Source organism: Myotis brandtii, unplaced genomic scaffold, assembly GCF_000412655.1.
Source record: "Myotis brandtii unplaced genomic scaffold, ASM41265v1 scaffold225, whole genome shotgun sequence".
NCBI classification, from domain to species: Eukaryota; Metazoa; Chordata; class Mammalia; order Chiroptera; family Vespertilionidae; genus Myotis; species Myotis brandtii.
The window spans coordinates 4,406,651-4,425,667 of record NW_005358435.1 but is presented as its reverse complement, the minus strand read 5'-3'; the positions used below and the strand labels follow the sequence as shown (position 1 = coordinate 4,425,667).

Below are 19,017 nucleotides of genomic sequence, written 5' to 3'. Positions count from 1 at the left end.
GGGGGACCTGTCCCCAGGTAAGTGGAGGGTGTCCCCTGGGTTCTGCCTCCCTCGGACACGATGCCCAGACTGCTGTAGGAGCCAGGTGCCATGAGCTCCTCCCACGCCCAGGCCCCGAAGCACAGTCCTGTTTGGGCAGCCCTAGCAGGTATGGCTGCGAGGCCGGGGCCCCAAGGCTGGCAGCAGCTGCCTTCCAGAGGTCCCAGGGGTTCCTGCCTTCCAGGGGTCCCAGGGGTTTGGGAATAGGGTTTGAGTGCCACCTGGAGATGAGGGAAGACTTCTGTTCTCAGCTGCTCCCTGATCCGGGGGAGGCTCCCCACGCTCCTCCATGGGGGCAGAGGAATGGGTGTGGGCAGGCAGTTTCTACCTGATGGCCAGCCGTTCCTGCCTGCTGGCTGCTGCCCTGTGACTTGGCTCTAGGGACCTGATGATCAGACACTGTCACCCTTCCTGCCTGGCCAGTGCTGGGGAGAGGGGAGGAAGAGAGGGGTAGGGTTGGCAACTTGCCCCCAGTTCACATGGCCTGGGAGCCCCTGCCTACACACACACACACACACACACACACACACACACACACACACACACACGGAGTTGAAGATGCCTTCCCAGCATCAGAAGCATAGGCCATAGATCAGCGGTTCTCAACCTGTGGGTCGCAACCCCTTTGGGGGTCGAACAACCCTTTCACAGGGGTCGCCTAAGACCATCGGAAAACACATGTATAATTACATATTGTTTTTGTGATTAACCACTATGCTTTAATTATGTTCAATTTGTAACAATGAAAATACATCCTGCATATCAGATATTTACATTATGATTCATAACAGTAGTAAAATTACAGTTATGAAGTAGCAACGATAACAATTTTATGATTGGGGGTCACTACAACATGAGGAACTGTGTTAAAGGGTCGCGGCATTAGGAAGGTTGAGAACCACTGCCATAGATGATGGTGAAGACCTAGAGGGCCCCTGTCTCACCTCCTTTAACCACCGAGGAAGCTGGTGCTGGAGGCCGGGATGACCTGCTCCAGTCACAGCCACTGCTTGGGGAGCAGGGGCAATGCCCAGGTGGAGGCTGGTTCCTGCCCTCCGTGTTCTTCAGGAGGGGCTGGAGCGTGGCCAAGGACACCAAGTGGGGGGTGTTCAGGCAGGACCAGTACAAGGGGCCAGCCCCAGCGCCTCTCAATCCGTGGAGGGGTCACCCCCCTCCTGGTGACACTGTCTCAGGGGCTATGGGAACAGGTTCCCCTGCCTCCTCCCTCGCGACACCAAGTGGGGGGTGTTCAGGCAGGACCAGTACAACGGGCCAGCCCCAGCGCCTCTCAATCCGTGGAGGGGGTCACCCCCCTCCTGGTGACACTGTTCTCAGGGGCTATGGGAACAGGTTCCCTTGCCTCCTCCCTTGATCCCAGAGCTTCATTCTTAGCTCACACAGTGAAGCCCTGCCCCCCTCTCCCTCCACCCCTCCCCTGCTTTCCAGCCTGTCCTGATTGGGTGCCACTGTCTTCCTGTGCCCCCCTAGTGCCATAGGAGGGGACAAGCCAGGGTGGGGGGAAGGGGGTGCTCAGACCAGAGAAGCGCACTCCTCAGACCTTAGTGAGGGGGCCTGTGGAGGGATGTGGTACCTGCCGTTCAGCTGTACGGGATGCAGTTATTCAGACTACGTGTAAGTCCCTTCTGCTTGCCTCAGCTTCGTCCCCTAACAGAGCAGGGACAGGTCCAGGATGCATGGGGAATCCTTAGCCTAGTCTTAGCGCCCTATCACCAGAGTTGCCCCCTCTGCTGGTGTTTCCTACGAAACAGAGCCCTCTCCATACACTCCCCTCCCCGCCAGGGCTGCGCCTACCCCTCCCTGCTGAAGCCCTGCTCAGCCAACCCGGCCAGCCCCTTAGACCTGCTCTCTGCCACCAAGCCCCAGGCAGAGTGTTTAGAGTCCACACTCACATGCAGGCCTCGGGACACGCAGACTCCCTGAGCCTGGTAGCTGTGGAGCCTGGAGCCTCCCTAAGCGTCAGTCTCTTGACCCATGAAGTGGGTCAATAACCCAGCCCCTTGGGCCCTAGCGAGGCTTGACTGGCATGGACACGGAAGGCACGCTCACTGAGCCTGGGGTGCTTGCAGCCACCCGCCCCAGCCCTGCTCCTGAGTCTCTCCGGTCCTGGCAGCCCCAGGCTGTCCCACCCCACTCACCCTACCCCAGCTTCGATCCTCTCAAGTAGGTCCTTCATTCGACAGATGCGGGCCTCGGAACCAGGGGCTTGAAGGCCCCTCTGTCTGGTGGTGGAACAGAGATGGGAACTCAATCCCAGACCTGGTTCTCTCGCCCCCTCACCCCCACCCTGTACCCAAGGCCCCCACAGCCTTCCCTAAACTTCTGAGAACAGATTCCAGGGTCTTCCTGTGGGAAGGGGGGTGACAGTTACCCTAACCCTAACCCTAACCCCCCTAGGGTGGCGGCACCATCTGGGCAGCTGGCTTCTCCCTAAGCCTAAGCACTAAGCTTCGCTCACCTAAATGCAGAGCCCCCAGCAGCTCACACCCCGCCCCCCGCCCCAGCCCTGCAGAATTTAGGGGAAATGAACCTGTTAGCGCTCCTGGAAAGCTGCACTCGGCCACCATGTCACACTCTGCTCTCCCCTCCTCATCTAGGTCATCTCCTACTGGTCTCCCCACCCCTAGCTCCCTCACTCAGCGCTCTCCTTCACGGCAGGTTACAGTCACCTTCCTGGATGGGCCCAGCCCGGGGCCTGCATCCTGCCTCCCTTTTTGTACTGTGGACTCCCTAGTCTCAGAGTCACCTTGGCATTGCCCATAGCTGCTGCCAAATTATCCTTCTTGAGTGAGGAAAGGGAGAGAATGGTCTCTAGAACTAAGCGTGCCCTGCACTCCTCTGAGGCCTCAGTTTCCTCGCCTGTAGAATGGGCACCCAAGCCCCTGCAGAGCAGGCTTCCCTGCTCCCCGCCCCCCCTCCCCGCAGCGCAGAGGACAGCAGGCAGGCAGGTGGGGCTGACTCCGGGTTGGGGTCCAGGGACCTGTTTGTCTTTTTCCCTGAAGGGGAGTCGCCTCTTTGGGATCTTTTTCTTCATGATCAGCCCTTCCCTGTTCATTTCTCTTGAGTCATCCTAAAACTGGTGTGACTTTTCAACTTTTTGTAAAATTAAAAAAGGAGCTTTTATTGTTTGTTTGGATGCCTGTGATGACTTGAAACTGACACTTTAGGAAACATGTAGCTAACTAAAAATAAAGCAACTTCAATATTTTTCATAACTTTTTTGTAACTTTACCAAAATCACTTAGAAACTAACATTACATATTCATCTGAGGTTCAGCCTCACCTGATTTCGCTTCATTGCTTTAATTCTGCTAAATTCAAGCAAAATTAATTGTAATACATTTTATTTTTTTTAAAAAAAACCAGTTAAAGTGGTTACCTTGGAGAGTTTGAGATATGTTTTTGTTAAACTGTTCTGTATTTTTCAAATTTCCTACCCAAAATAGGTAAGCTTATAATCAGAAAAAGCAATGGCTGTATGAATCCACAGTGGGGGGCTGGGGACCATGTAGTAACTGGAAACTGCTGTGTAGACTTCAGTGATGAGCAGAAACCAAGCTCCTTCCCCAAACAGTTGTTAAAACCGAGTAAGTAAGCACAGCCCCCAGGAGCAGCCTCCCCACCTTGTTAGCATCAAGTGATGAGCAGAAACCAAGCTCCTTCCCCAAACAGTTCTTGTCAAAACCGAGAGTCAGTAAGCACAGCCCCCAGGTGTAGCCTCCCCACCTTGTTAGCATCGGCGTGCCTGGGCGTGGGAGCCACGTGGGGAGCCGGGAAATGAAGGCTCCGGGCCTGACGCAGCCTGAGCAGCCCAGCTCCTGGAGCTCAAGGGACAGAAACAGTTTTCATGCTTCAGCCCCTCAAGTGAGGGCTTCAGCTTCTGTGAGGATGTCATTTGAGGGCTGGGCTATTGCAAAGCAGAATCTCAGGGACGCTGTGTGGAACGAGTGGGGGAGCTCACGGCAGCAGAATCTCTAAGCCGGAGCTTGTGGGGTTGGTGCTGCTGCTGCCCTCACACCCCCTCTCCACTTCCTGTTGCTTGGGCACCCCTGCCACATGCTAAACCTACCTACCTCGGCAGGACCCAAGGCCCTGCAGGCCCAGATGGCAGTCACCACCACGTGTGGCTACAGACCACCTGACACCAGCTGGGCCACCGAAAAGCTGAACTTGACACCATTTAATTTAGCAAATGAAATAAAATTTATGCCTGGGCCATTGCCAGCCTGTGGTGTGGCATGCTAATTTTTCAGGAACATCTGGGGAAAGTCTTAGTAAAGAGAAGCAGTTCACCGACCTAAAAAGCTTCTTCCCACACTCCCTCCCTCCTAGTTTATTTAGATTTTCCCCTAAAACTTTTAACTTTTTAATATACAAGCAGTACATGACCACTGTAGTGAAACTGACAAATTCACCAGGAGCCAGCAACCAGAAAAGGCCATGTTCACGTTGCAATTCACACAGCCTGTGGGTTTTTTTTACATTCCCATGTTCTTTATAATAAAAGCCAATGTTCATAACCTGGATTAGCACACACCCCCACCGGGCCAGCCTGGCCTCTGAGCATTTCTCCCCACGCCCTCCTCGCTTTGGAGCGAGCCCTGGAACCCCTCTGCCCCGTGGCCCACGCTCAGGCCCTCCATCCGGATCCGTGTAAATGGCTCAGCCCGACCTGCTCTCTGCGGACAAATCCCTGCACAGCTCCTGCCTCTCCTCACTCACTGCTCTGATGTTTTTCTTGCCTGTTTATTTGCGGAGCATGAGCTCCAGCGAACATAAGCTTCTGCACCCCCTGCACATGCGGGATGAAGAGGGCTCAGCCCGCGGGGACTGAACCAAGGAGTGAAGTCAGGTTCTTCTTCAGGGAGGAGCCTCGGGTCCGCCTGGGCCTGCTGCTGTGGGGGCTGGGAGAGGAGGATGTGGGGAGCCGAGGAGGGTGCCGGGGTCCCTGGTTCTGCCTGGCTGTCAGAGGCTGCGGTGTGGTGGTAGGGGAAGCCCCTCAGGTTGCTCTCCCCACCTTTTATCCAAACATGGGCCTCCTCGGGACAGGAAGTCCAGGCCTCCCCCCCGTCCCTCCACCACTGCCAGCTCCATAAAGGAGTCATGTGCGATGAAGTCGCCCAGGCCTGGCCCTGTCCTCAGACTTGTACCCGAAACAGTGCAGAAAGAGGCAGCACAGGTGAGGAGCACCAGGTGCTGTGGTGCTGCCTGGGGAACGGGGCCCCTAGGAGCGAGGCCTGGAAGCTGGGGAGATGCTAACAAGAGCCCCGAGGTGGAGGAAAGCAGCAGCCTCCTTGTCAGTGAGAAGGCGGGACCAGCCTTGGGCACTTCCCTGTGATCCACTTGTTGGAGACAAGCTGAGGAGTCGGGGCCAGATGATGGCCTTGAAGGACAGCTGGAGTGACTTCTGACACACTGAGGCTACATCCTGTCCCGAGGCTCTGCCACCTCCAGACATGTTCAGGGTTTCTTTAAGACGCATTGGAAATAACCCTGGGTTCTGAAGGGGGCTGTGTGGGTAGGGACAGGAACTGTATCTAATCCATCATTGTAACACCCCCCTCGCCTGGTCCTCAGGGCAACCATGGGGATTCACAAGAATTGCACTGGGGGGGGAGGGCTGGATGGGCCAGGGAGGGTGAACAGGAGAGCAGAGGGTAGGTGGTGAGGGCAGGAGGGATCGGTGAGGGGAGGGCAGATAAGTGACGAGCTAGACAGGCTGGGGACCACACTGGGAGCAGAGAACTGAGCACCAAGGTGTGAATCATGACCCTGGACCAAGGGCCCCACTAACAACAATGTTCTTGCCTGGTTCTGTGTTTCTCTTTCAGATGTTTGTTCCCAGACCTTTAACTCAGGTGTGAAGCCAGGATTTCCCAAAACAATCAAGACCAACAACCCAGGAGTCCTCAAAGCAGCCAGATACAGCGTTGAAAGGTTCAACAACTGCACGAATGACATCTTCTTGTTCAAGGAGTCCCATGTCAGCAGAGCCCTGGTCCAGGTGAGGGTCTAGGCGCTGGTGGCCAGCATCTCTGGGGCCAGGCTGCAGAAGCTCCTACCCCACAGGGGCCCACCGTCCAGCGCCCTGGTCATCTAGAGCACAAAACAGGCCAGGAGGCTAGCAGTGGCAGCCACAGAGAGCCTACAACCAGGCCACCAGTGTCACCAGACTTGAACAAAAAGTCCAGGACTGTCTCTTATGGAAACCAACTTCTTCAGGGTGGAGCCACTGGGAGTAGCACAGAGGTGGGATGGGGTGAAACGGGGACTAGACGTGAGCCTGCTGAAGGCTTTGGGTGGGGAGAAACCAGAAGCTGGGCATCAGGAACCAAACTGATGAAGATGCTGCCCCTTGGAGGGGCCTACTGCACCACCTGCCACAGTTGCCCCTGCCTAGGGCCCCACCCCTGCCTCACCCCCTCACCAGAGCCACAGCCCCATAGGACCTTTTGACGTTCTCCACCACAGTTGCCCCTGCCTAGGGCCCCACCCCTGCCTCATCCCCATAGGACCTTTTGACATTCTCCGCCTGGGACTTATTTCACATAAGAGCTTTGCCCAAAATGCACCCCTCCCCCACACACACACACAAACCCCCCCCTCCACCAGCCTTGCCTCAATGTCACACCCTGTGAAGTTGTCACAGGATGGCTCAGCTACCTCCCACCTAGAGGGGACTCTACAGGGCAGAGCCAGGTTTTGCTCATCTGTGTCCTGAGGACACAGGGTCAGCTTGGGATAAGGGATGCAGAATAATGATGAGCCACAATGACGACGTGACTGCCCACGTCTCTGCCTTTCCTGAAACCAGGGATACTGTACAGGCACTCAAAAGGAAGTTCCCGGCTGTGGGAAGCTGGCTTTTGGACAAAACCCACACATTCCCATGGGTGTGGTGGTGCGGGAAGGAGGAAAGACGCTGCCAGTTTGTACATAACTATTAATGGTTGGTTACCTTTGGTCACAGAATTACAGGTGATTTTTACAACCGTGTTTATTCTTTTGGGCAATTGCAAACTTTTTAAGAGCAGTGTATTTTTTTTTAAGATTTTAAAAATTGATTTTCAGAGAGAGAGGAAGGAAGAGGGAGAACGAGAGAAATATCAATGCAAGAGTGAAACATCAATCAGCTGCCTCCTGTACACCCCCTACCAGGCATGTGCTCTGACCGGGAATGGAACCGGCAACCTTTCGGTGCCTGGGATCACGCCCAACCAACTGAGCCATGCTGGCCAGGGCGAGCAGTGCCTTTTTATGCTTAGAAAAGTATTTTCTAGAAGGCAGTCTGGTGTGGGAAGGGTTTTTAATAAGGTTTCCATGGAAATAGTCCGAGTGTCATCACTCCAAGGACACAGCTCCGGAGACGGTGTGAGGCCTCCTGCAGGACCACGGCAAGTGCAAGATGCCCAGAGCCGAGTGCCCAAGAGCCTTTGGGGGAAGGGGTGCATTGTCCCTCCGTGACGTTGGGGACTGGATTTCACTTGGTACGTGGTGGGGCCAGACCAGGTTGCTGCCACATCCAAGTGAAGAAAGGCTGTAACTGAAAAGAAAATGCCCACTCTGTTGCCAGGAATGGTGAGGAGCCAGCAGACACACTGCTTGCCCTCACCCCATGTAAAGGCCACACAGGGCAGGTGATTGTGGGTGACTAGGGCACGGGAGAGGGGCCGGGGGCAGGACTTCACCACGGCCCTGAGGCCAGGGCAGCCCCACGGCACCCCGCCTCTGCCACCCTCCTGATGCCCAGCGGAGAGACCTGGGGAGGAAGGAGCTGTCCTAAGACAGGACACAGAGCCCACGTTTCGCCCTGGAACCAAGAGCTAAGGCCCTGAGCAGGAATGAGTGGAGTGAAGAAAGGAGAGGACCGGGAGGGGTCTGGGTCCAGTCACAGGCTTTCTTCCCACTGCGGTTCGAGTATGTTCCACATTCCCTCTCCACCACTCACTCCCTTTCCAGAGGGCAGGGAGGGACCAGTCCCATCAGGGCACCCTCACCACCTGTCCTAAAGCCCCCTCCTGCTGGGTTGAACAATGTAACCCAGGCCCTGCCCTCTGCTCTCTTTAGATCGTGAAAGGCCTGAAATACATGCTGGACATGGAAATTGGCAGAACTACTTGCAAGAAAACTGAGCACCCCAATCTGGACAACTGTGACTTCCAGACCAACCACACCTTGAAGATGGTAAACAAAGGGGCCTCGCTCCTCAGACCCCTCCCTGCTTTCCTAGCCCCACCCCCTCGCCATGGCTCTGGGAAACACTCCTTCATCCTTTCTCTACCCCCACAGTTCCAGATTTCACTCTTGAATCCAGGTCTCCCAGTGTCCAACAGGATCCTACAGACACGGCAGGCATACAGGGGAGACCCCCTCCTCAGAGGCGCGTCCACATTCGGGGGCAGGTTAGAGCAAAAAAAGACCTTTCAAATAATTCAGAAATGTATATACACAAGCAGGGGGAAACTAAATGCGGCAACATTTAAGAATTTGTAACTATAGGCAAAAGTATATGTTCTTGAATTATTCTTTCAATGTCTGTAGGTTTGACATTTTTTCACAAGGACCCTCAGAGCAAGGAGAGAACTCCTCAGTAAGGAAAACGCACAAGCGTGCACACACACGTGCACACACACATGTATGCGCACACAGGCAGCAGCACTGGAAACTGCAGAGCTGTGAGTGGCAGCCTCGGCGAGGCAGGTGGTCCCTGTGGCAGGCAGCGCGATTCTTAAGGTGCCCTTCTTTGTTTCAGATCCTCAGTTGTTACTCTGAAGTCTGGGTCATCCCCTGGCTCCAGAGGTTCGAGGTGCCTGTTCTCAACTGTCACTGACTGCCTCTCAGCAATACTACAGCTGCTGGCACCTTTGAAGTAGTATCTCCCGGCAAGCAGAATGGAAGTGCCCACGAGCTCATTACAGAGTAACTGGGATGGAAGAGTGACCGCCCCACAGTTAAAATAAATACTTCGAATTCTCTCCTAAGCTAATTCTGCTGATGCTGTGTGCCTGGATTCAGAGTCTGAACATACAGGACTGAATCCTCCAATGGAAATGTTTTGGGCTCTCAACTCCTGAAGGAGCCCCTCCCACCCAGCCCCTGGGTCCCCGATGCAAGCCCGAGATCTATCCTTTCATCTGAATACTTGCACACTGGACGAAGCGGGTAAGCTGCTATTGAGCACCTTGACCTTGCATGGATGAAGTTATAAATAAACATGAATAAGAACTGACCATCTCAAAGCAATGGCTGCTGCTTTACCTGTTACAGGGGCCTCAGGAAGGTGAGGTGGGCGGTAAGGGGCCCCCTCACTGAGAGCCTGACCGGTCCAGGTAACTTCCACAAAGCGCCCAGGGCTTTCCAGCCTTTAGTCCATAAACACAACATACTGGAGACCAGAGAGCCAGAACCAGGCCAGCGTAGGTCCATACCATGAACTGGCAGGGTAGGGGCACCCCAAGAGGGCGTCCACCTGCCAGCTGTGCTTCCTTCTGACGGGGGATATCCACTCAATCCTCTCAGCTGCCTTAGAGACTCAGCAAACGCACAGCTGTGTCTGGACAAGTGGGTACAACAGGGTGCTGGGATAATATCCCACACATCCCCACCCAGGAGGAGCATCGCCCACAGAGATTCAACTAAGAGAGGGAGCACCCCCACTCACAGACCCACACCCATAAGGGAGAGCACCCCCACATACAGACCCACCCAGGAGAGGGAGCACCCCCACACACAGACCCACCCAGGAGGAGCATCCCCCACAGAGATTCACCTAAGAGAGGGGGCACCCGCACCCATACAGACCCACCCAGAAGGGAGAGCACCCCACATACAGACCCACCCAGGAGATGAGGCACCCACACACAGACCCACCAGGACAGGGAGCACCCCCACTCACAGACCCACCCAGGAGACAGAGACCCACACACCCAGACCCACCCAGGAGAGGGAGCACACCCACACACAGACCCACCAGGACAGGGAGCACCCACACACATAGCCTCACCCAGGGGACAGAGACCCCCACACACAGACCCACCCAGGGGACAGAGACCCCCACACACAGACCCACCCAGGAGAGGGAGTACCCACACACAGACCCACCCAGGAGAGGGAGTACCCACACACAGACCCACCCAGGAGAGGGAGTACCCACACACAGACCCACCCAGGAGAGGGAGTACCCACACACAGACCCACCCAGGAGAGGGAGTACCCACACACAGACCCACCCAGGAGAGGGAGTACCCACACACAGACCCACCCAGGAGAGGGAGTACCCACACACAGACCCACCCAGGAGAGGGAGTACCCACACAAAGACTCACCCAGCAGAGGAAGCACCTACACACACAGACCCACCACTGGGGGCACAGGAGGAGACCACCCAGGGTCCGTGTAAGGCAGGCCTCGCGCTCACACTGGAAGGGTGTAAGACTGGACCACAGAGCAGAAGCCCAGGACGTGCCAAAGGCTGAGAGCTCCGAGGCCTCACTCAGAGATGCCCCAGACACCCCGCGCCAATAAGCCTGGTGCAGATGCAGGCCCCCCTTTGGAATTCTTCCTCCCAACGCCTTCTTCAAACTATGGGCTGGTACAAAATATGTTGTCGCCTTTAAAAAAATATATGGACCTGATCATTCATAGGAAAAAGGAAATCCACATTAAATATGTATGGCAATTGGCACACGTCATAGACTTGATCAGTGTGAATAACCAAAAGGAATGACCCACAGCTTCCTTCAGTGATGACAGAAAACTATGATTCCAAATCCTCAATGTTTTTTGCTGCCTTGATGCACCTCCTTCTGGTCTAATTCAGGGACAGGGGTAGCAACTATGTCACAAGACATTTAATTTATCCTATGATTCCAAAGGCCCCTGAAGGCAATCCTTTCATAAAGAAAAGCGAGTTCACTCAGTGCTGTTGACCCCCTACATCAGTGGTTCTCAACCTTCCTAATGCCGCGACCCTTTAATACAGTTCCTCATGTTGTGGTGACCCCCAACCATAAAAGTATTTTCGTTGCTACTTCATAACTGTAATGTTGCTACTGTTATGAATCGTAATGTAAATATCTGATATGCAGGATGTATTTTCATTGTTACAAATTGAATTAAAGCATAGTGATTAATCACAAAAACAATATGTAATTATATATGTGTTTTCCGATGGTCTTAGGCGACCCCTGTGAAAGGGTCTTTGACCCCGAAAGAGGTCGCAACCCACAGGTTGGCGACCCACAGGTTGAGAACCTCTGCCCTACATGAACAAGATGGCAGGAGCACCAACCCCTGGAGCATAAGCCGGGTGGGCTTCAGAACGTAGCTCAGGGGGGCCTTTGTGACTTGTGCAAGATAATGCAGCAAATGAGGAGGACCCCAGATCCTGAGCTCCCAGCCAGTCCTCACTTACACTTAAGTACAGACCAGAGCTCATCAAGGCCAGGCCTGTCCTAAAATTACTCAGACCTCGAGACAGCCCCACCCCACTGGTTTAACAGGCAGGTCAGAAATGAGAACTCACGCGAAGGAAGCTGTTGGGGAGAGCTGCCTCGCAGCCTCACAGCATACCTGCTAGGAGCTGCATGTGAACCCTCTTTCCCCGCCTCTCCTCCCCACCGCCCCTGCCCAGCCAGAAGACTATGGGCTAACCTTCCTTCCTGGCAGGGAAGAGAAAGCCTCAAACCCCATCTCAGTGTGAACCCTCTTTCCCCGCCTCTCCTCCCCACCACCACCCCTGCCCAGCCAGAAAACGTATGGGTTAACCTTCCCTCCTGGCAGGGAAGAGAAAGCCTCAAACCCCATCTCAAAACTCTCTTTGAACCCTAACCTATACCCATGATATTCACACTACCACTTGGGTCCAGGAATTGACTGCCTCCTATAAGTTGACAAAGTCTTAGAACTATGGTAAACCAGCCAAGACAGAAGCCAGTGGACTATGTACCCCAACCTCAGGCTTCTGCAAACCCTCCCTCCCTGAGGTCCTCAGGGCCCGAATTCCAGGTAGAAAGGGGCTCTACTTTATAATGCACCCACAGTTCTATCATCCCCAACACTGTGTTATACACAGTGTCCCTCACAGAAGTAATTGCTTGTCTTCAAATACTCTTAAACCTCCCATGGTGACACCATAAGGAAAGGGGCTGGGTGGCAAGCCAGGGTGAAGCTGCCTTGTAACTTGGAAATCAGCAGCTGGCGTACCTTTGTCGCCCCCGCCAGAGATGTGTCTACTAAACAAACCCCTGGAGACATTTTGCCCCAGCTTCCTGGAGAGCAGGCATTGCAGGGGCTGGGTGGCAAGCCAGGGTGAAGCTGCCTTGTAAGTTGGAAATCAGCAGCTGGCGTACCTTTGTCCCCCCTAGAGATGTGTCTACTAAACAAACCCCCGGAGACATTTTGCCCCAGCTTCCTGGAGAGCAGGCACTGCGTGCACTGACTGTGTGGGCTCCGCCCAATGTTCCCATCCTCCTAACTCTGACCACGGTGAGAGACTGTTCTCTCGGGATTCAGCACAGCAAAGCCCCACCGGGAAGGAGCCAGAGAGCCCTGCAGTGGGTTCAAACAGAGGAAACCAAGCCCCACATGGAGACAGTGTACTGACTGCAGGTGGCGGATGTCAACCAGTGACCTCAAGTCCTGAATTGTAAACCCAACTCTACCTGTTTTTAAAAACTCATCAGCTTTACTCTGCCTCAGAGGAAAACTGTACCATCATCTGATGGTATTGTCATGGAGAACATGCAAAGTTAAGTGCCCAGTATTCTAAGACACACTAGAACTATGACCAAAAAGAAGCACTTTCTCAAAACCATCAAAATTCTGTCAGTCCTGTCCTAAGTGACCTAGCTTTCCCTGGCCACGGCCCTCCACCCTCCTCCCCAGGTGCCCCCTGCTCCAGACATTCACGCAGCCTGGGCCTCTTGAGGTTGCAGATAAGCTCAGACTGTGATGAAAGTCTCACCAGTACCCATGGAGACCACCTCTGGAAGTGTAAACCACAATAATGCCCAGTCCACCCAGGGAGCTGGGCAGCCCAGGGAACTCTGCCCTGCAGCCAGGATCTGACCCTCAGGCTGGGCGGTGGCCACCGCAGAGCCAGGCCCTCAAGCCACCCAGCCTCGTCTCCTAGCTTCCCCAGCAGATTCCACAGTCACAGAACAGATCCTGGCTCAGTTGTGTGCTGGCTGTGACTCTGGGCAAGTCATTTACGCACCAGCCTCAGCTCCTACCTGTAAAATGAGGCCCTATCTCCTTGCATCATTAAAAGGTCCGAGTACATGAAAACACTTTCTAAACTGTAGACCATTCTGCAAGTGTATAGTCATAATAAAAATATCAAAATGGGTCTTCTGTCCTATAAAAAGCAGTAATGAGCTGGAATGGGGTTTTTATGATAGATAATAAAGAAGCACACAGTGAATGAACAACTTGATTTAATTTTAAAACCATGTTAGTAATTCACATTAGAGCAAATCCATTTTGTTTACAATAAAAGCGTATCACATATTCAAACCTAATAAGGTTATATTTTGCACCTCACCATGGCAAACTACCGAATAAAATACAGGAAATGACACTTTGAGACAAAAACTCAACATCTAAATCAAATCAAGACTCCTTTGCTGAAAACTGTGAAAAGCAATTTACCAGCTTCTTTGTAACATTAAAAATTAAGCACTAAAAGCAAAGCCCTTTCTTCTCATTCAAGAAGTCTACTTAACACCCAGCTGGTGTGGCTCAGTGGTTAAACGCCAACCCATGAACCAAGAGTTCCCTGGTTCGATTCCCAGTGGGGGGTATGCTGGAGGCAGCTGATCGATGTGTCTCTCTTTGATGTTTCTATCTCTCTATCCCTCCCCTTTCCTCTTTCTCTAAAATCAATTAAAAATATTTTTTTAAAAAGACATCTACTTATTTAGGCCCCAAACATTTAAATTGATTTTTGTGGCAGAACGACAAGGTTTTACCCCATTATTCTTATATACTTGCTATACGGGGTACAACATTATCTATTTAAAATATTTAATAATCACTACTCAATTTCCTTTCCTATAAAGTTACATAAATAGTAAGTCATTCATCTGAGACAATACGGGTTGCACCACCTAGACTGAAGCCAGTCTTTGACTCGGTTCTACTGTTGCTGCATAAAGCCGGCCGGAGGAGGGTGACAGAGATGAGGCCACCGCTAGACTCCGGACTTCTTTCCCCCGAAATCAGGCTGATCAGGGCATGGGCGGAGCTGGCTACACTGGAAAAGGGAGGGAAGGGGTTGGAGGCCAGCCAGTGTGACAAGACACAAAGGTTCAGATTTCACCACAGCTCTCAATCCCCGTTGAACTGTATCATTACCTATTAAAATACTGTCCAGTCAAGTTCTTAAAAACTATCCCAGAAGCCCAAACTGTCCTTCAGGACATTTCTTCAGAATCAGGTATCAGCCCCACTCTGTAGGTTGGAAAACAGGGAGCAGTGTGCTATCAACTTACCCAAGAATGAATCAAGGCCAGAGGCAATGGCCTGAGGCCGCTGCTGCCCTCTGAGGGGTCCCCAGAGGAACTGCTTGACCCTAAAACAAGATCCCAGCTAAAACGATCCTCACATCATACGGGTTGGAGTCAGATTTCAGTCACTGATAATTATATTTAAAGAAAAGAAACTCCTAGGCAACACCATCACAAACGGTTAATCAGCATAAACGTTTATTTAATTGTCATCACTACAGAGGTCTCCCTGACAAAACTATGACCAGTGTGTAGACATAGAGCAACTTTGGGCTTTTGACACTGAAGCAAATATGACATTAACACCCGTACTATTCACACCTGTGGGTCTAGAGGTGAGGAACAAAGGTGTGTAAATAGGACTGCCCTAAACTCACCCAGCTGCTGGGTCATTCATTCGTGTGGTAGGTTGTTCAGAGAGTAACCCTGGTAGTCTTCTTGGAGCTTTTGAAATCAACATGCTTCTCCTATGCACTTACTCAGATCCCTGCCTGTATATGACAGGACTCAGGAGTTTTTTTAAAACCCTGTTATGAGCCGGAGGAGGTTGGGGGTGGAAGCAATGGGAGGAAAAGGCCAGGGGTGGAGGCCGTGCCCTGCTCAGCTCTGGAGAAGTCGTGCTGAGGTCAGCGCTTGCACAGGCACTTCTGCACTGAGCCCTCCATGCCCTTCCTTTGCTCCTCCCCATAAGCAGGCATTACCCTGTTTTATAATGAAGATACTGAGGCTGGCAGGACAGAGCCAGATGCCTGGATAACTCATCTACTGCTCTATCCATCAAAACTCTGAGGCCTGCAAAAAGTGCATGATGTCCCCCAAGTCCTAGAGAACTACCGTACTTAGAATTTTTTAAGAGAAAATGGCTTTACATGAACATATCTTCCAATGGCATATGCTATGCTTCCCTCTAAGTGCAAAGTCAAACCCAGGTGAGTCTGTCCTGCAGGGGCACATACCTCCCCAGGGTCACACCACACTTCCAAGGAACAGTGCTACAAGTGAAAAGGGCTGTGTCCATGGTGCCTCCTAGACCAGGTGGTGCCATGTGCCAACTCCTGGCACAGCCATAATCAGGGCTGCCATCGGGTGGCTAAAGAGACTGAAGGCTGAGTCTGCAGAGGAAGGGGGACCTGAAGGAGCCCAGGTAGAGGTACCCGTCATGCTCGTGCGCTTCGCTGATGTAGGTGGCCACCTGCCCATCAGGATCGTGCAGACTTCTCTGGATGGTGCCACTGCTGCTGAGTTCTAGGGCGAGGCTATACCGTGGCACAAACTTCATCACCGTCTCCTGACTAAACAGCTGGAAGGGAAGCACAGTGTGAGAAGTTGACCTACTGACTAAAGAATGTGAGCAGATCCAACCTTTTAAAAACAAGACAACAGGCCCCCAATGGAATCGCTGATAGTAAGCCCACGTCACCAAACCAAGACTTCATTTATTTACAGTTTAGGCTCCCCCAGAAATGGAATCTTAAGCCAGTCAATCAGGAATCAGTCCCTGATGAGCACTAGTTAGGTCATCTGCCTGAGAGCCCCTGCGCCCCCTAAAGGAAAGTGACCTTGCAGCCACCAACATGATTTTTGCTCAGTGTGACGTCCTTGTTCCTATTCCCTTCTGCCTATAAAAGTCTCTCATTTTGTACAGCTTCTTGGAGCTGCTTTTTATCTGTTAGATTGCATGCTGCCCAGTTCATGAATCATTGAAAAAAGCCTATAAGCTCTTTAAAATTTATTCTGTTGAATTTTATTGTTTAACAGACCCCACAGCCCCTCACCATCTAGAAAGGGCCCAGCTCCTCCAGTAACGAGGAAGCCATATAGGGCAGAGCCAGGTCAAACCAGTTCCCTACTCCCAGCACAGGGCCTGTCCCACAGCAGGTCTCCCCCAGCCTTGCCCCTTGCCTGGAGCAGATCAGGCCTAGGCACCTCCTGTTACTTGCATACAAGAGGCAAGGCTAACCCAGCACGAGGACAGTGGCTATCCAACAGCCTTATGCGATACCCCCCAATCCTGCAATGTAGGTACCTCTGGATGCCCTGGCTGAACACAAAAGCACAAATCACATATGAGGAAGACACAGCGTGACATCAACCCCAGAATGCCGGGTTAAAACCAGCACAGCCCGACTGGAATAAATGCCAAGCCCTCTGATTATATTTAAGATATTTCAACTGTGCAAGATGCAAATGATGGAGATCTGAAAGCAGTTCACATTAAAGACAAAAACCTCAGCAGGTCACATCAACAGTCCCTGCCCTATGAGACACGAAGCAGCTCTAGGCTCTCCTGCAGCCAGTGCAGAGACCAAACACGCCCACGCTGAGCAGGCACCTCCAGGAGCCTAGCCCCTGGCTCGGCCGGGCGAAGAGGTTCCTGGAGCTATTGAAAGGTTTTAGCAAAGAAAAACATGGTGAGATACATAAATTTCTAGCAGAACAGAAGGATAACATGTAGAAAATGATGACAAAGGACACCACTGCATAAGAACAGCAAATGAAAATCAATAGGCAAAGTTCAGCCTTCTAATATAAGGGGAAATAGCCACACAATTACAAATGTCCAATGAATAATGTCTCCTAGTCACTGGAAATGTTCAAATAGACATACAAGTCGACTGTGGTCTAGAAGGTTCTATAGTGATGGATCAAAGTTGCATTACAGCTCAAAATATTCCATAAGGCTTTCCAGGACCCATGAAATCCCACCTCCCTTCAGCCATAGGTCCTCCTCTCTCCATTTCGTACCTAAGAGATCTCATCCCTTCTCGTTAGTTTAACTAGTCACTTTCCCAGGAAGCTCTCAAATCTCTGCCTCTATTTCCGATGCCCAGAGCTAAATTCCTCACTACCTGGGAATTTCCACCTGGACTTTCTAACAGCTTTTCAAACTCAACAGACTCCCCAGCTCAGGAGATGGGACTCCTGACACCAGCTGCTGAAGCCAGGAACTCAGCCCTCACACTTAATCCCTCTCTCTCCAGCTTACAAACCAGCACCCAGGGGTATTGTCATCTGTTGTGCATTACCAACCCCTCCCTGGGCTCTGCCCACGCCTCTCCTGGCCACTCTAACCACCTCCACACTGGCTCCCCGAGCAGTGGAACCCTCCTACAAGCTGTTCTCCACACGGCAGCTAGTTATATTTTTACAACCTTCTTTGTAACACATTACTCCCCTCTCAAACAGTTCAGTCAAGAAGCAGCGTGCGGGGCAAGTGAGGCAGGTGTGTGCAGACATACAGCAACGTTTGCACTGAGCAAAAGGGGAACCCCAGTGGCCTAGTCCAGAGTGTCAGTCTGAACAGGGTGAGGGTGAGTCCACACTGAGGGAAGGGAAAGGACAGTGACGCGGAGTAGGGGGTCAGAGCTTAAGCAGGATGAGGAGGGTGTTTACCTGGGGAAGCTGTGCAAGTATCAGAGCCCCTCAGAAGAAAGGCTGGCCCCACAACATGGCCACGAGGAGGGAGAAGGCCCAGGCTGGTGCTAGAGCCCTAGCAGAGACCATGTGACAGGGGACAATGGCTACAAATTGGTGACATTTGGGGAATCCGATCAAATAGGTATGAAGGATAAGGGGATCCAGGTTTCTCACTAATAGAAAAAGGAAGCACAAATACAAAAGGAAGAAAACTAGAATAGACCCTGTGGTATTAAGCTGGATGTAGGGATACCAGCTTTACTTATGGTTTTCAATTTAAATAAACAGATGATAAATAAATGTAGGTGTAAATGTGTGTATGTACATTGTATATACGTATATGTGTATACATGTATGACTACACATGCAAAATACATTCCCTGCTTTGTCCATGAGGGGGCCTGGGAGCAGTTATGTGGCACTTAGCCCCAGATCTCCTCTAGAAGGAACCAGGCTCCTTGAGGAAGTGGCTGATTCCAGAGCTGGGGTGGGGAAAGGATGAGATGAGCCAGAAAGTGAGGAACCACCCAAGAATAATAAGTGCATGTCCAAAGGCCACGGAGCCACACTGAAGGGCTCTCAGTGGTCACAGCTGGACAACCGAAGTATCAAAGTAAATAATGATAGCCCTGCCGGTGTGGCTCAGTGGCTGAGCGCCAACCCATGAACCAGGATGGTTCAATTCCTGGTCAGGGCACATGATGGGGTTGTGGGCTCAATCCTCAGTAGGGGGCATGCAGGAGGCAGCCGGTCAATGATTCTCTCTCATCACTGATGTTTCTCTCTCTCTCTCTCTCTCTCTCTCTCTCTCCCTCTCCCTCTCCCTCTCCCTCTCCCTCTCCCTCTCCCTTCCTCGCTCTGAAATAACAAATAAATAATGATAGTAACAGATTATATAACCCACTGAGTAAAATAGGTAACCATAAGATAATACTGATATTTACTTAGTTATAAAGTGCCTCCCCACAATAAATAAATTAAATAATATTAATTAATTAAAATAAAATTTAAAAAAGTAAAGTGCCCCCCCCCCCAC

General features: G+C 52.0%; 2 protein-coding genes across 2 annotated transcripts in view; one reads left to right on the top strand and one right to left on the bottom strand.

Annotated features, from left to right (window-relative positions):
- Nucleotide 1: 1 nt before the first annotated feature.
- On the top strand, nucleotides 2-9,656 carry CST7 (cystatin F (leukocystatin); the record flags this gene model as incomplete). The annotated part of the gene is made up of 4 exons (XM_005866234.2): nucleotides 2-17; nucleotides 5,889-6,061; nucleotides 8,125-8,241; nucleotides 8,810-9,656. Coding segments are annotated over 4 exons (384 nt in total), but the record flags the coding sequence as incomplete, so codon positions are not given.
- A 5,084-nt stretch (nucleotides 9,657-14,740) lies between these two features.
- The window catches only part of APMAP (adipocyte plasma membrane associated protein), a 26,459-nt gene continuing 22,182 nt past the window's right edge, over nucleotides 14,741-19,017 (bottom strand). The window contains exon 9 of the mRNA XM_005866217.2: nucleotides 14,741-15,864. Within this exon, the coding sequence (XP_005866279.1) occupies nucleotides 15,655-15,864 (210 nt within the window). The 3' untranslated portion in view covers nucleotides 14,741-15,654. The remainder of the gene's footprint in view (nucleotides 15,865-19,017) is intronic.